General features: G+C 60.7%; 1 protein-coding gene across 5 annotated transcripts in view; it reads left to right on the forward strand.

Moving 5' to 3' along the window:
* Positions 1–15,234, forward strand: part of ARHGEF2 (Rho/Rac guanine nucleotide exchange factor 2) — a 130,337-nt gene extending 115,103 nt beyond the window's left edge. For 4 of the 5 annotated variants that reach the window (XM_073322498.1, XM_073322502.1, XM_073322501.1 and 1 more), the window contains 18 exons: positions 49–178; positions 514–623; positions 1,094–1,240; positions 2,556–2,806; positions 3,359–3,484; positions 3,975–4,092; positions 4,665–4,922; positions 5,275–5,351; positions 6,471–6,640; positions 7,440–7,507; positions 7,748–7,939; positions 8,574–8,669; positions 9,675–9,736; positions 9,935–9,976; positions 10,353–10,403; positions 11,126–11,557; positions 12,553–12,706; positions 13,329–15,234. In XM_073322498.1, coding sequence (XP_073178599.1) covers positions 49–178; positions 514–623; positions 1,094–1,240; positions 2,556–2,806; positions 3,359–3,484; positions 3,975–4,092; positions 4,665–4,922; positions 5,275–5,351; positions 6,471–6,640; positions 7,440–7,507; positions 7,748–7,939; positions 8,574–8,669; positions 9,675–9,736; positions 9,935–9,976; positions 10,353–10,403; positions 11,126–11,557; positions 12,553–12,706; positions 13,329–13,414 — 2,570 coding nt within the window. In that variant the 3' untranslated portion in view covers positions 13,415–15,234. The remainder of the gene's footprint in view (positions 1–48; positions 179–513; positions 624–1,093; positions 1,241–2,555; positions 2,807–3,358; positions 3,485–3,974; positions 4,093–4,664; positions 4,923–5,274; positions 5,352–6,470; positions 6,641–7,439; positions 7,508–7,747; positions 7,940–8,573; positions 8,670–9,674; positions 9,737–9,934; positions 9,977–10,352; positions 10,404–11,125; positions 11,558–12,552; positions 12,707–13,328) is intronic. The other variant, XM_073322499.1, reaches the window with a different exon arrangement.
* The last annotated feature ends 1,258 nt before the right edge of the window (positions 15,235–16,492 follow it).

Here is a 16,492-nt window from a genome sequence, read left to right on the forward strand (position 1 = left end):
TCCCCGGTGCCCCAGCTCACGGTGCCCGTTTGCACCCTCTCTTTGCAGCGACCACAAGGGAGCGTCCCAACTCGGCCATCTACCCCTCCGAGAGCTTCCGCCAGACCCTGCTGGGCTCCCGCCGGGGGCGGCCCACCCTTTCCCTCTCCAAAAGCGTCTCCACCACCAACATTGCAGGGTAAGTGCTGGGGCAAGAGGGGGAGCGGGGTCGGGTGGTTGGAGCACGGGACCAGGAATCAAGACTCCTGGGTTCTTTTCTCAGCTGTGAGCCGGGAGCGGGGTCTAGTGATCAGAGCAAGGGCACTGGGAGGTAGGACTCCTGGTTTCATTCCCAGCTTTGCCACTGGCTCCCCCATCTGACTGGTTCCTCCCGGCGCCTGGGTTCCCAGCTGTGGGAAATTGACTGTCTGTGTGGTGATGGCTGGCGCAGTGTGTGGCCAGGAGCTGCCGTGCTTTTGTTTCCCATCTGGGGGGCTTTCTCTGACCTGGGATTCTCCCCCCATCTCCCTCCAGGAACTTCAACGACGAGTCACCCCTGGGGCTCCGGCGCATCCTGTCCCAGTCTACCGACTCCCTGAACATACGCAACCGGACACTGTCGGTGGAGTCGCTGATCGACGAAGGTGCGAGCGCTCTGCCAGGCTCCCTCGGTCTCTAGGCGGGGCACCTCTGGGTGACGCTCGGATCCGCTATCGGGTGGGGTAGTGCCCAGAGCCTCGCCGTCGGTGGGAGACCTGAGCTGGCGGGCCTTAGCACTGCAGGGGCGGTGGGTTCTGGGCTATGCAATGGGGCAAAGGGGGCAATTGCCCTCTGGACTTCTCATAGGCCCGTATGCTCCACTTCCTCTCCACCCCCCGCCTTCTCAGGGTATAATAGAACATAGCATGTGATTCTGTCTGCGGGACCCCAGTTCTGAAACAACACCCCGATGTGCTGGCCAGAGCAGGGCAGAGCCCGGTGCTGGGTGGGAGCATTGCCCTGCCCCCTGCTCTCCTGTTCTGTGCACACATGCCCCACCCCCCCCCGGGTGGGGTGGGGGAACTTCACCCCTCGGACCAGGCTCCCGCTGACTGGCCATTCTTCCCCGCCCCAGGGGCCACGGTCATCTACAACCAGCTGATGAGCAACTTCGAGACGGACGAGAAGGACTTTGCGGCCGACTCCTGGAGCCTGGCGGTCGACAACAACTACCTGCAACAACACAAGAAGGAGGTGATGAAGCGCCAGGACGTCATCTACGGTGAGCCCTGGCCCCCTGCGCGCTCCTGGGCCTGGCCGGGACGCAGCTCCGCACCCCACCTTGCCCGTTCCCATCCCCGGAGCACGTGGCTCCTCCCCATTCCCAGGCTGGGCAGCCCCGGTGGGTCAGGGCGTGGGCTGGGGACCCTTTATTACTCCACCCTTGCTCGGGGAGGGGCTGAGCAGATGGCTGTGCGCAGGCCAGGACTCCTGGGTTCTATCCACCTCTCCCCCACCCCGTGCTTTGAAGGTGAGTGGCCCTCAGGGGATAAAGCTCCCATCCCTGCCCCCAGGAGCTCACAATGCAGAGGCCTGATTCCCGCTTGCTCGCGACGTGGGCGCGAGGCCAAGCCAAGCTGGGACGATGGTGATTTTACCCCCACCTTGGGCTCGGCTACGGGGCCGGGCGAGGATGGATCCAGCCCCGTGGGTCGTTACAGAGCAGCTGATTCACTGGGGCGTCCCAGCGCCAAAACCAGGGAGCCGCAGGGGCTGGAGCTAAGGAGGCAGGCTGCCCAGCTGGGGGCTGGATTGGAGTCTGGTCCTCTGTGGGCATGTAACATACCACGGAGGGAGAGGAATTATTTAAGCTCAGTACCAGCGTGAACACAAGAACAAATTGGTATAAACTGGCCATCAGGAAGTTTAGACTTGAAATTAGACGAAGGTTTCTAACCGTCAGAGGAGTGAAGTTCTGGAACAGCCTCCCAAGGGGAGCAGTGGGAGCAAAAGACCTATTTGGCTTTAAGACTAAGCTTGATAAGTTTATGGAAGGGATGTTATGATGGGATAGCCTAATTTTGGCAATTAATTGATCTTCAACTATTAGTGGTAGATATGCCCAATGGCCTGTGATGGGACACTAGTAGGGTGGGATCTGAGTTACTACAGAGAATTCTTTCCTGGGTGTCTGGCTGGTGAGTCTTGACCACATGCGCAGGGTTTAGCCGATCGCCATATTTGGGGTCGGGAAGGAATTTTCCTCCAGGGTAGATTGGGGGTGTTTCGCCTTCCTCTGCAGCGTGGGACATGGTCATTTGCTGGAGGATTCTCTACACCTTGAAGTTTTTAAACCACGAGTTGAGGACTTCAGTAGCTCAGACATAGGTCAGGGGTTTGTTACAGGAGTGGGTGGGTGAGATTCGGTGGCCTGCACTGTGCAGGAGGTCAGACTAGATGATCATAATGGTCCCATCTGACCTTTAAAGTCTATGATTCTATGAACACAGCCTTGGGGCACCTGCCCCTGCCCCTGGGGGGCTGCCTTGGGGTTCCTGGCTCTGCCTCTCATCTCCCCATCTCGCGCCTCTTCCCAGAGCTGATCCAGACGGAGATGCATCATGTCCGCACCCTGAAGATCATGATCAACATGTTCCGCAAGGGGATGCTGGAGGACCTGCAGATGGACCCGGCCCTGGTGCAGAGCATGTTCCCCTGCGTGGACGAGCTGAGCGAGATCCACGACCGCTTCCTCGTGCAGCTGCTGGAGCGGCGCAAGGAGTCGCTGGCCACCAACAGCAACAAGAACTTCGTCATCCACCATCTGGGGGACATCTTGATCCAGCAGGTGGGAGGGGGTGGGGCTCGCTCTGCCCGGACACCCTCCCCCCCGCCAGCTGGGAGCTGTAGGCCGGGCAAAGGCCGGATGGGAGACCCAGGGACACTGGAGCGAGGGGGGCCCTCAGCAGGGGGCGCTCTGCCCTCTGAGTCAGTGGGGTGGCCGCTGTGTCGTAGCCACTAGGGGGCGCCGTGCTGCAGGGAATGTGTGGGCTTCAGCCGGGGCCGGGGGGGGGCACTGTCTGTACTGGTCAGCGCTGACTGCACTTCCCCAGTGTGGTGCCGGGGGGCGCTGTGCCGAATTAACATTCTGCCTCCCTAGTGGGCCCCCCCCCCGGCAGTTCTCTTTGCCAGAGCGGGGGTGGGGGGGGAGATCAGTGCACAGTCCCAGCTGTTGGCGTCATTGCACTGTGCAAGCAGCGGCCGGATCTCTTGCCCCCCAGAGGTGGCCGCAGTTCCGTGGCCGGGGGGGGGGGGAAGCGGGCCCTGCGTGTGCTGGTTCTCACGGCTCTTTGCAGCAGCGCTTGGTGACGGTGCCTGACCGTCTGTCTCCTCCCCGCAGTTCTCCGGCCCCAGCGCCGAGCAGATGAAGAAGGCCTATACGGAGTTTTGCAGCCGGCACAACAAGGCTGTGAAGCTCTACAAGGAGCTGTTTGCCCGGGACAAAAGGTTCCAGCAGTTCATACGGGTGAGTCCCTTCCCAGCCTCCATCCGGAGCTGCAGCGGGGAATAGGTTGGGGTCTGGTGAAGCTGTCCAGTGCAATTGGGGGGCACTTGAGGCTCAACGGGGTCCTGCTCTCCTATCGACCCTGGTGCCACAGGGGAGGGCAGGAATTCGGTCTTGTTCCTGTGGGTTGGTCCCACCTTGGCGAGCCAGGCTCCTGGGGCACGGCAGAGGTGAGGCTGGCGTGACTCTGTCCTGGGGAGAGCCATTGACTGGAGCGGGCGCTGGGAGGGGTCAGGAGATCTGGCTGCTGTTCTCAGCTCTGCTGCTGACCATGGCCAAGTCCCTTCCCCTCTCTGAACCTCAGTTTCCCCATCTGTATAGAGGGGTCACAGAGCTTATCCTGCCTGTAGGGCAGCGTGCCACTGACTGAGCGGTGACTCGAGGCCGGGAAGCCCATGGGCCGGGCGCTGACCTGACGTCTGATCCTTGTCCCCATCTCCCCTCCCAACAGAGGCTGACCCGCTCCTCGGTGCTGCGTCGGCACGGGGTGCAGGAGTGCATCCTGCTGGTCACCCAGAGGATCACCAAATACCCTGTCCTCATCGACCGCATCCTGCAGAACTCCAAAGGTGAAGGGGCTCCTGAGAGGAGGGGCTGGGGGGGGATTCAGGGGCAAGGGCAGAGCTGGGGGCATGGGGAATCCAGGGCGGGCATAGTAGGGGGCTGCAGGTCGGGATTGAGGGACATGGGCAGAGCTGGGGACGTGGGGAACCCAGGGCGGGCATAGTAGGGGGCTGCAGGTCGGGCTCGAGGGACATGGGCAGGGCTAGGGGCGTGGGGAACCCAGGGCGGGCATAGTAGGGGGCTGCAGGTCGGGCTCGAGGGACATGGGCAGGGCTAGGGGCGTGGGGAACCCAGGGCGGGCATAGTAGGGGGCTGCAGGTCGGGCTCGAGGGACATGGGCAGGGCTAGGGGCGTGGGGAACCCAGGGCGGGCATAGTAGGGGGCTGCAGGTCGGGCTCGAGGGACATGGGCAGGGCTAGGGGCGTGGGGAACCCAGGGCGGGCATAGTAGGGGGCTGCAGGTCGGGATCGAGGGACATGGGCAGAGCTAGGGGCTTGGGGAGTGCCGTGCCCTGCCCGGCTCAGCTCTTGGGGAAGGAGCCGCCCTGACTCCTGGCGCTGTCCCCTCCCTTCCCCAGGGAACGAGGCAGATCAGCAGGACCTGGGCACGGCCCTGACGCTGGTCAAGGACCTGATCTCGGCCATCGACCAGGAGGTGCACGAGTCCGAGAAGAATGCGCGGCTGCAGGAGATCTACGGGCGCGTGGACGGGCGGTCCAAGGCCCAGCTGGCCTGGGAGGGCCACAGCGGCTCCTTCTGCAAAGAGGAGCTATGGCGTCGCAAGCTGGTGCACGACGGATGCCTGCTGTGGAAGACGGCGGCCGGGCGCTTCAAAGGTGCGGGCGAGGGGGGAATCCCGGGGGGAACCCGGCACAGGCTCCGTCCCCCACCCCCGGGCACATCCACGTGGGCTTGAATTTCCCCACTCCCGCGAAGCCCAGCCTGAAGCCATGACGGGCACCAGCCTCCGCCTCTTCCCAGGTGTGGCCGCTCCCTGGGGTGTCCCTGCCCAGCTCCCTCAGCCCCAGCTCCTGGTTCCTTCTGCTGCCGGCAGAGGCTCCATCCCTCCTCCCGCGGCGGCCTGGCTGATGCTGAGTGAACCTGCCGGGCTACAGCAGCTGGTCGCAGGTTCCCATCGCCCGCAGGCCCCTCGCCTTGATGCCCTTGTGTCCTTCCTCTTGCTCACAGATGTCCTGGTGCTGCTGATGACCGACGTCCTCATCTTGCTCCAGGAGAAGGACCAGAAATTCACCTTCCCCACCCTGGTGAGCTGCTGCTGGTCCGAGCGCGTCTGTCTCTCCGGCTTCTCCTCCTCTGCCACAGGGCCACTCCGAAACAGCCGGGCCTCCTGGCAAAAGGGGTGGCTTAGCTGGGGCTCAGGGCACACGGCTAGGTGTCAGGACTTCTGGGTCCCATCTTGCAGCAGGAGAGCCCCTTGCCTGAGCTGCCTGCCTCCCAGCTGTAAACAAACCCGATGTAATCCTGACCCGCTCCCTCCCAGGGGCCGTTGGGAGGGTGAATTCCTTGGCATTGGGAGCATCTCCAGTGGCAGGCCCTGTGTGAGCGAAGCATTGTTACCTGCCTGGCTCGTAGCCCTCCTGGGCCCGGTGGTCTCTGCGTCTGCTCCCTTGCTCCCTGTGTCACTCTTTTGCGGCTATCACTGTTGTTTATATGGCAGTGGAGAGGGGCCCATTGCACTGAGCGCTGCACAGACCCAGCGAGAGACGGTCCCTGCCTCAGATCTACATGGAAAAGGCGAAGGCTGGGAGGGGAAACAGAGGCACATTGACTGTTCCCAGCGGATCAGCAGCGGAGCTGGGAACAGTCACTGTCTAGAGTCCCATCCGGAGCCTGAACCAATAACCGTGTTGCTCCGGTGGATCTGCTGTGTCCGGCTTCGTTACCCACGGCTCTGTCTGACCTGCAGTCCAGGTAGACGGACCTGCCCGAGCTTTGCCCGAGCTTTACCCGCCCTAGCCTGGTGAAGACCAGCTGTGCCGCTGTGACCGCACGGGCTGGCCCGGGACCCTGGGCACCTGCTCGCATTGCCCCGGCTCCTGGGTCGTCTTAGCCACGCTGGCACGGGTGAGCCTTCCCATGCGTGTTGCCCCTCGGACGGATCTGGTGTTACGGTAGTGTCTGGGAGCCCCAATCCTGGACTGGGCCCCCCGTTGGGCCAGGCACTCTGTGGACACCACAGAGTGCCCCAGAGAGTTTCCCATCTAAGTATGACAAGAGACAGCTGGTGGAGATGGACAGACAGACGGGGGAACACTAGGAGATAATGACTCTGCCAGTCCTCACAGCTTCTCTCTTCCTGAACCCCTGGGTTCCCCCCATTCCCCTTCATGCCCCCTAATGGGCTGCCACGCCCCCTCCCACAGGACAAGCCGGCGGTGATCTCGCTGCAGAACCTGATCGTCCGGGACATCGCCAACCAGGAGAAGGGCATGTTCCTGATCAGCGCCACCCCGCCGGAGATGTACGAGGTCCACGCCGCCTCCCGTGACGACCGCAACACCTGGATGAAGATCATCCAGCAAACCGTCCGCCTGTGAGTGCCCCCGCCCTGCGGGAGAGGGAGGGATTCCGTCTGCCTCCGGTCCGGCACGGGCAGGATAAAAGCTTTACTATAGCTGCCGGCAAAGGGAGCCACTTCTCCAGCTCAAGCGTCAGAGGCTGGGGCTTTTAGCACTAAAAGCTCCAGGTTCTGGTTCTGCTGTTGGCCCAAGTGGTGACGCCCCGGGTGGGGCTTGTGTTCCGGGGGAGTCTCCCTGCCCTGGGGCAGGGGGTGAGCAGCAAGCACTCCCTGTCTCCAGTGCAGGTGGGGCAGGGAGGTGTCAGAGGTCTGGGGTGGAGGGGTGCCTGCAACCCTGGGACCTCTGGGGGGTTGGGAGGCAGGAGTGGATAAGCTATCAGACTGCTACTGGGTGGCATGGGGGTGACCAACATGAGCAGCCAGTGAAGGGGTGAAGATGGCATCAGCGGGAAGGGGGTGCCCGTGGGGAAAGGTGGCGGGCGGGGGGCAGCCATCCCCATGCGCTGGATGCTATGGAGGGGGCACCGCTGGGGTGGATCTGTGGAGCGTCTGGCTGGGCAGACTAAGCCGGCTCTGATTCCCCGCTCTCAGGGAGAGTGCTGCGAGCTGTAGCGGGCACGAAGGGAGCCGCGATCCCTGGCGGCCCAGGGGGGAGAGTGATCGTGACCCCCCCTTCCCCCCGGGGCGCGGGTGGAGCTCAAGCCCTTAGTGTCTGGGTGGTGCTTTGGGATCTGCAGTCAGAGGGTGCCGAGGGAGGGGGGCTGAGGATTTCTAGCCTGTGGCTCCAGCCCCTGACGCGGCTGATCTGCTCTAGGTGCCCCAGTCGCCAGGATTTCCCCCTGATCGAGACTGAGAGCGAGGCCTCCCTGCGCAAGCTGAAAGGTAGGGGGTCGCCCTGCCCCCACAGTGACTGCCCCCTCCTCGCCGCCCGGGGTGTCCCCGGCAGTCACTGGCCCTTGTGTCCCACCCCACGCCATGCCACCCCAGCAGTCACCGCCAGTGTGCCCTGGCCCAGAAATAACCGACCCTCCCCCCCACCTCAGCAGTAACCCCACCCCCACCCCGGCCCAGGCTGCCCTGCCAGCCCCCATCATTCATCCCCCTCCCTTCTCATCTCCCCAGACCAGATGGCGCAGCGGGACCGGGAGATCACTGAGCTGCTGGAGGAGAAGGTTGGGCTGTTCGCGGAAATGCTCAGCCTGCAGAGCGGATGCGAGGACCCCCCAGCCTGCCCGACCCCCCGCAGCCTTTTCCGGGCCGAGTCATTGGATGGGCCCCGCGGAGAGAAGCTGCTCCATGAAGCCATCCGCGAAGGTACCCGATGCCACGGGACTAAACACCCCCCCACTCTCAGTGCCCTCCCTCCTGCAGGGCCAGCCTGCCAGATCTCCTGCCATAGCAGATCAGACCCCGGGCCCATCTAGCCCGGTATCTGGTCTCACACATTGACAGCACCAGCTGCTTCAGAGCAAGGGGCGAGGACTCCCTCTGGTGGACAGTTGTGGGATAATCTGCCCGCAATGGGTCTCCTCCAAACCTCTAATTAGGATGAGTTTTAGGGCCCAAAGCAGGAAGATTTCCCCTTCCCAGTGTTCATCTCTTGTCAGGGGTAGAACAGCCGGTGCTAACAAGGAGCGATCGGCCAAAACTTGCAGTCTGCATAGACCAGACAGACACAGGGTGGGAAAGAGGCATTTGTACTAATTCCCCATTTTACGGATGGGGAAACGGAGGCACAGAGCAGGGCAGTGACATGCCCAAGGTCACGCAGGGAGTCAGTGACAGAGCTGGGAATTGAACCCATGTGTCCTGAGCCTCGGTTTAGTGCCCAACCTCTCCCCAGCCCCATTGCTAGCAGACCCCAGGACTGCAGGAGGATTCACGGTGCTGAAGGATAGGGAATATCAGTGTCTTGCCAGCCCTAGTTCACCATGCGTTTCTCCCCCAGTGGAGTGTTTGAAGGATCTCTTCGTGGGAGCCGTGAGGGACCGAGACCAGAACCACCCTGCTGATCCCGACGGCGGCTCCGGCTCCGACACCCCGAGTATGAGCTGAGGCCTCCCTTCCGATTTCTCCCTGCCCTGTCGGGGGCACTGCGTGGCGCAGACTCGCTGCAGGGCCGGATGCTGCCCATGTAGACCCTGGAGCTGATCAGTGTTTTGTACTTGTGCCAGCTCCTTTTCTACTGTGTGTATCTTGCAAGATAGGAGAGGCCTCTAGAGCGAAGGACAGGAATGATTCACGGGCTGGAAAAACCTGCCTTGCAGTGAGATGCCTAAGGAGCTGCCCCTGCTCTTTGGGGGAAACGAAATAGATGGAGGGCGACGGGGTTCCTATCCCAGGACCACCTCCGGGGCGGAGGAGATTTGTGACGGAGGAAGGGTGTCTAACCCAGCGGCCGAATGAGAGCCGATGGGTGGGAGCTGAAGGGAGACCTAGCTAGGAATGAAGTGCAGATTCTTAAGTGTGGGTCGTTAACCATTGGAACACCATGCCTAGGGATGTGGGTGATTCTCCACCCCTGGGGCCGTGGCTACACTAGAAAGGCTTGTCAGTATAGCTATGCTGGAGAGCTCCACTGGGCAGTTCTCCTAGTGGGGGTCCCGCAAAAGGCGTACACCATTTTCCCCTAACTGTCGGCAAATGGACTTTTTGTACTGGTATAACTGTGTCTACACATGGGTCTGTTGCTGGCTGCGCTCTGGGTTGGGGATCGCACCTGGGACCGACCGCTCGGCCAGCGAAACCTGCAGTAGACCTGGCCTCAGTCTTTACATCAAAACTGGGGGTCTCTTCCTGAAAGTGCCTCTCCAGCCCGGCCAGATGCAGCCGTCCCTGGGTGAGGTTCTCGGGTATGCAGGAGGTCAGATTGGCTGATCACAATAGTCTCTTGACCCCTATGGGGGTGCTACCTAGCACAATCCACTAAAATTAGATGTAGCAAGGGCCGAGCCCCTCAGCACCTCCTGTGTCGGTGACATGCAGGCGGATTTCTGCCCAGGAAGGGGCTAGCGCGGCCTGTCTCATCTGCTCACTCTTCCCTCCGCAGACAGCGAGACCAGCAGCCTCAACGGCTCCCTAGAGTTCTGCAGAGCTGACTCCGAACAGCGGGTAAGCCCCTTTCTGCCCCGGCAGGGCGCCAGTCCCAGTGGGTCCACCACGGCGGGGGGTGACAGCTAGCGCGAGGGGAGACAGATTCGTCTCCCCTGTAGATCAGCACAGAGGGGGGCCTGTAACACACACATTTACTTTAGGGGTGCTGGCTGTGGGGGGCATCACATGGCTAATCTCTACCTTCTATCTCTGTAGGACGGGAATGGTAACCAGCTGCAGCAGAAGGTACCCCATGAGGTACGGGGGCTGGCGGCCTCTGGGTGGGGGTGGGTTTTATACAGCTGGAGGGAAGGGGTTAATAGGAGAGGGGAGTCCTGGCTCTGCACCCTGTAACTCAGTGTGTGTTTTCCAAACAGCTGTGCTGAGTGTGGGGATTTGTGGGGAGGCAGTGTGTCCTAGTGGCTAGAGCCCTGGGCTGGGAGCCCTGGGTTCTATTCCCAACTCTGCCACTGGCCTGCTGGGCCAGTCATTTGCCCCCCCTGTGCCTCAGTTTCCCCATCTATAAAATGGGGATAATGATACTGAGCTCCTTTCTGAAGCCTCTTGAGATCTACGGCTAGAAAGAGCTGTTGATTTATTATTTATGTGGATTTATTGCTCTCTTCCTTCCCAGGAAGTGATTCACCGGCTCGTGGCACTCTACGCCCTCCTCCATGGCCTGCAGGTCTGTACCATCAAACCTCCCTCCCATCCCATATGCCCGCTGGCTGGGGGAACTTCGAGCTGTGCTCCCCACCAGCTGTAAAGCAAGGTTTTGGTTCCCCTTGGTGGGTGCAGTGGGATCCGTCCTGGTGGGGAGCTGAGGCATGTCCCTATGGGTGGGGGTGGGGTTCCCCTGTTGCTGCCTAGGTTTGTCATTAGGGCAGAGGGAGTCATAGAGCTGCTGTAGCATGGAGGGAAGAGGGTAGGGGGACCCCTAGGGCAGGGCATGAGGTGGGAGGGGGAGTCCTGGGGAGAGGGCTCTGAGAACCAGGTGCCAGGGATGGCGGTAAGAGGGGGGAGAATCGCTGGGAGGGGAGAGGGGGTGCGTGGAGCTCAGTGCAAACAGGGAGGCGTTCCAGGGCCGAGGGGTGCAGAGCTGGGCACTGGGGATGGGGTAGGAGAAGTCCCCAGCGGGGAGGAGGCCCAGAGCCCCGATGAAGGGGGCTGAAGGGAGAGGCACAGGGCCTGGGGACAGGGGCACAGCTGTCCCTGGGGGGGGCAGAGTACAGAGCTGCCACAGGTACAGAATGAGCGCGAGAGACCAGCGTTGGCAGCAGGAGGTGGCCAGGGAGTTGCCGGAGCCGGGATCCCAGCCTAGGGGTCGCCCCTGCCCTCCCTGGGGCCTGTAGGTCCGGCTGAGCGTGGGGCCGCGAGAGCCCCAGTGACGCCCTCTCCCCTCCCCAGGCTGCCGTGGTGCAGCAGGACACCGCCCTGGAGCTGCACCTCTACGACGGGGGCGGCCGGCAGGAGAAGCCGCCTCGCGCCAACTCCCGCAAGGGGGCGCCGGGGGAGGCGGCCAGGGCCCCGGAGAAGCAGGCCACGGAGCTGGCGCTGCTGCAGAGGCAGCATACCCTGCTCCAGGAGGAGCTGAGCCGCTGCCACCAGCTGTGCCAGGAGAAGGCGCAGGAGGCCGGGGCGCTGGAGGCGCGGCTGCGGGAGAGCGAGCGGGAGCGGGCCCAGCTGGAGCGCGAGGCAGAGGAGGCCCGCATGCAGCTGGCCGCGCTGCGGCCGGAAGGGGGCGCCGCCGAGGCGGTGTGGGTCCGGAAGCGGGGGGAGCCTCGGCGGCGGAGCCTGCCCGCGGGGGACGCCCTGTATCTCAGCTTCACCCCGCCCCAGGTAGGGTTACCCACAATGCACGGCGGTGCCAGGTGCGGGGACGCATTGCGAGCCCGCTGCTTGAGGCCTGGCAGCTGGGCTGGGGGGGGGCCGGGGGGCGCGGCAGGGAGCCCCTCAGTCACCGGTTCGACTCCCCGCTGGGTCGGGAGTAACCCAGCCTCAGGGCATTTGTGGGTCTCCGCTCCGGGGGCAGCAAAAGGGTGGCGCAAGCTGGTCCCTGGCAGGGCGGGGCTGGGGCAGGAGGTCGCCCTGCTGTATCAACCAATGGGGCCTGCTGTCCGCAGGGCTCTCAACCCCAGCCAAGCAATTCACACGCCGCCCTTCCCAGAACAGCCGTGCTGCCCCCATGCTGAAAGGGGGAGGCAGCCGGGAGCCTTCTCTGGGGTTTCCCTCTGCTGGAGACTCAGCACCTGCCCCCAGCACAGGGCACCTCTGGTTCCTGGCGCCCCCGGTCAGTCTGCGCAGTGTCCCAGACAACGAGGGCGGGAGGAGGATGTAAAAAGCCCTGGGTGCAGTTTGATTTGGGGCTGGAAAAAAAAATCTCACATCCTTTTTAAAAAAATAATATAAATCCCACAACCCCATTGTACCTGCTTCTTGGCCCCCCCGCCCAGGGCAGGGTCGCCCCCTGCACCGCCCCCTCCAGATCCTTGGCAGGGTCCCTCCCCTCGGGAGCCCGGGGCGCAAGGATCCTCCCATCTTTTGGCACAAAACCCGTGGAGTGCTTGGCCCTCCTGTTCCTAGAGCGGCCCTGCTGTCCTGCCCTGGTTCAACCTGGCTTCGTTTGGAGGGGGTGGGGCTGGAAGCCACGCCCACTCCGCGTGGCGCTCTGTCCCCCTCTAGTGGTGGCTGGGCCACACACCCATGTCAAGGAGGCTGCCCTGCCTTGGCTCTCCTAGTTCAGCCGCTAAGTCCTGTGTTCGATCCCCGCTGCCGATGACGCCCCCAGGGCCGCGGTGTTGCTTTCACATGACTCCTCTTTTCCCTCTCTGCAGCAGAGCCGAGGGAGCAACCACGGGAGCCTGTTGCCAAGTGACCATCCCTTAGGCGACGGCCCCGCCCAGCTGCAGGAGGGCGACGAGGACTTAGAGGCGCTGTCTGAGGATGAGGGCACGGCCAGCCATCCGTCTCCGCCTCCCAGCCCTCGAGGTCAGTGTGGTGATGTCACCCTCTAGGGGCACCCCCAGCCGTGGCAACAGCCAGCTATTAATGCACCAGCATGCTTCGCTCAAGAGCAGAAGTTTGCACTCTCGGTGCGGGAGGCGCTGGGATTGATCCTGCCCCGGGCATGTGGACGTAGGGGACCATTTCGTCCCTGTGCAACTTAGCAGGAGCTTTGGGGCTTCAAGACAGCAAGGTTGCCTAGGGTCCGATGTGGAAATGGGTGAATGAGATGTGGGGACGGGACCTGTCCTGGACTGGGCAGTCTCTGGTGTCCCTAAGCATTACAATGGAACACCCAATTCCCCGACCCTTCTCCAGAATGGTGCTTCTGGGAGTCAGGACGCCTGGGTTCTGTTCCCAGCCTTGGGAAGGGGGAGGATTTAGTGGCTCAAGCAGGAGGGGCCGGAAGTCAGGAGTCCTGGGATCTGGGTGACCTTGGCCAAGTCCTCCCCCCCACTTGTGCCTCAGTTTCCTTGTCTGGACAATGGGGCTGAATGATGCCATGCCCCTAGTGCAGACTTGGTGCTCTGGGGAGGGGGTGTTAGTCTGTGAATTAATGACGTCTTGATGCATGAACTCATCAGTTGGGGTGTTCGGTTCCTTGCAGATTTTTCGAGGATGCAGGACATTCCCGAGGAGGTGGAGAGCAGCCAGGAGATCAAGGACGGGGAGGGCAGTTCCTTGGACAGCTAGAGAGGGGCACCGACCCCCCTACCCCTCCGCCCACCCATTGCCAAGGGGTTGACGCTGCTGCCACAGACTTCCCTGGCCAAAAGAGGGAAGAGACCCTGGGAAAAACTGCACCAAATACAAACCAAATCGTGGAGGGGGAGCAGGACCATGGCCCGGTTCCCGAGCTGCCCCAGGACATTGGGCTCATGGGATGTTTTTTAACTCTTTGATCCACAGCTCCTTTTTTTATTCCTTCCCCTGGGGAGGGGGTGGCCAGTTTGCCGCGGCTTCCCGAGCCAATTAATTTATTTATTTAGTTTGTCGGGGCGGGAGGGACTGGAAGGGTTTGGATTATTTGCCGTCCCTGGCTGGGAGCTGATCAGATCTTGGGAGGAAGCCACAGGTGTCTGATATCCAGGACAAACATTCATTTCCCCTGGCTGGTTCGGTCAGATGCCAGCTGGATGAGTCCTCCCGTCTGGGTCCATTCTCTGTGATGTTGCACGAAGCTCACACTAGATGTGCCTGTGCGAATACACGCACAAGCCAACACTATAGGGGCCTCCTGGCAGGTTGAGGTGAAGGGTTTAACCCTTCTGCTGTGGTGCCCAGCAGCAATGTCTGGAAGATCCAGCAGTCAAGGATGTCCCAGGCTCTGAACTGGTTAATTATGCAAGATATTGCTTACCCCAGTTGACTCGGAGTTGCCATTGAGCCAGGATAAGTGCGAGCCACTCTGGGGAAGAGCCACACTGTGTGTAACATAAGGGAGGGAGCAAGGAACTGACCTCCTGTTATAGCCTTGTCTGTTTTCAATGCTCTCGAACAGCTGCCGGGCGGCATCCCTTAAAGATACAGCGAATGGCCCTAAATAGCATCTCTGGGTATTTATAAGCAGTGGTTCTACTGGCCCTTTAAAAGAAACGATTAAACCTAAAAAAGGCTCATAAATGTGATGTTTAAAGGGGCGGGGGGCGGGGGAAGGAGTTGGAAATGAGGGAGATCTCATCAGGGTTCAGCCCTTTCCCAGACTTTTTTGGAGTGTGGGAGCACTGTTCCCTGTCCTGGCACTTCCCTACCCGCCCCCTGAAAAACAGATGAACGTGAGCATTCCCCAAATCCCAAGGCCTCCCAGACGTTGCTCCCTGCCTGCCGACGTGTGAGTGTCCAGCAATTCCAGCAAAGGGATCTGGGGTGTGTCAGAGGGCAGCAGAGAAGCAGGTGGCAGGTTTGTACCAAAGCTGGAGTTCTTTGTAATTAAATAGAATTAAAAAAAGGAAAAAAAAAGATAGGGGAAAAAAAACAGTTTGGGGCTCTGATATTTCCCAGAGGGATGATTGACTTTGGGGTGTTGCCATTTTCCAGGGGTCCTCACTGGAGCCCTCCCTTAAAGGAGTCCGATGTACGGGTAGCACAGACCATCAGCCCGCTGATAAAATGCGGCCTCCTTATTACATTTCATTTTGCGGGGGAAAGGCGGGGGACTCCAGAATAGATCTGCAGACCCGTTAGGAACCACCGCAACATCTTGGCCTTTGTGTTTAAAATATTCGGCAGATCTACTCCAGCCGGCTGGATCTTAGGAGGAAAACCGGGATTGGCGCATGCTGAAATAGTCCCAGAAGGTTTGGGTTTTTAAAAAGTCTGACCACAGAAAATCTTCTTTTTTTAAGACACCTGCTGGCCAATAAAGCCTATTAATAGAAACCTTTAGCCAGAGATGTTGCCGCAAGGGAGGAATTTTTTTTAATTAACGCCAAAAAAACACGGAGTTTTAATTGGTTTATTGTTTCCTGTTGATTTAACTGTATTAAAAAAAATAATTAAAAAAATCAACCCTCCGTGTGTGTGTGTGCTGGATTCACTCGAGTCAAAACAATCTCCTCAAGAGAAATCTCTCCTGAATTTTTAACTGGTGTCTTGGTTGCTTACACGATTCAGGAGGCTGGTAGTGTTGCTAGCTACGATCCTGCAAAGAGGAGCCTCCAATGAGCTCATCGGCAAATGGAAAGTGGACGGGTGCTTTTCAGCCGTTGCTGTATTTGGCAGCCCAGCGTGCTGCGTGAGGCGGTGTGGGTGGCTCCGTAGGGGTCTGCTCTGCGGTCAGTGCGGAGTGCAGGGCCAGAGGGGGTGCTGTGGGGCACGCTGGGTCCGTGCTGACCCCAGTTAGGGTGACCAGATGCTAAATACAAAATATGGGGACCGCCGCCGGTGAAGAAAGAAGTATCCGCCCCCGAAGCCCGTCAGCGACTGAAGGACCCGCTGCCGAAGTGCCACCGAAGACCTGGGCATGCCGGGTGAGTGTAACAATTGAAAAAGCGTTCCCCCGGCCTGTCACCGCTGCCTAAGGGGGAAAAAATTGCGCCCGAAACAAAATATCGGGACAAATGGCGTCCCGACTGTGCTTCAGTTGGGATGCAGGACAAACTGCTGTACTGCGGGGAGTGAGTCCGTGCTGACCCCCGTGTGGCACTAGGGGGCGCTGTACTGCGGGGAGTGAGTCCGTGCTGACCCCTGGGTGGCAGTAGGGGGCGCTGTACTGCGGGGAGTAGTATCTGAGATCCAGGCCCCGAGTGACTATATTGTTGTGGAGTGGACGTGTTATTTAGAATCCAGTTTATAAGGCTGGGACAGTAATTGGGGTGTGGGGGGGGGAGATTTGGGGATGAAAAGTCCAAACTGCAGGAGGTTTGTATTGAATATAAGATGTTTCCAGTTTCATTTGGGGAGGGGTTGCAGCCCTCTGGTTTTCCATGGACTTTTTTTGTTTTTTAAGCCAGAAGCGTCCACAGCGACCCCTTGTCTGGCCCGTGCTACTCGGACTCTCAAAGCCTGTCCCATAACCTCGCTGGGAGGGGCTAACGAGCCACCCCGGGACTTCCTTCTGGAGGTGAAGGCATTCTGCACAGGTTCCACTTTGCAGCTCTGACATCATCTCCCAGCAGGGGACTGGACTGATCAGTTGGTCAGGGCGCAGGGTCCAGCGAGGCTGCTGGACCCACAGCAACCCTGTGGTTCTCTCTGGTGTCTAGTGTCACAGCTTGGGGCAGGGCTCAGCTGTCCTGGGAGGAGCCGGCTGCTGTCTGCCCCGTGGAATCC

Source organism: Lepidochelys kempii, chromosome 24 (assembly GCF_965140265.1).
Source record: "Lepidochelys kempii isolate rLepKem1 chromosome 24, rLepKem1.hap2, whole genome shotgun sequence".
NCBI classification, from domain to species: domain Eukaryota; kingdom Metazoa; phylum Chordata; order Testudines; family Cheloniidae; genus Lepidochelys; species Lepidochelys kempii.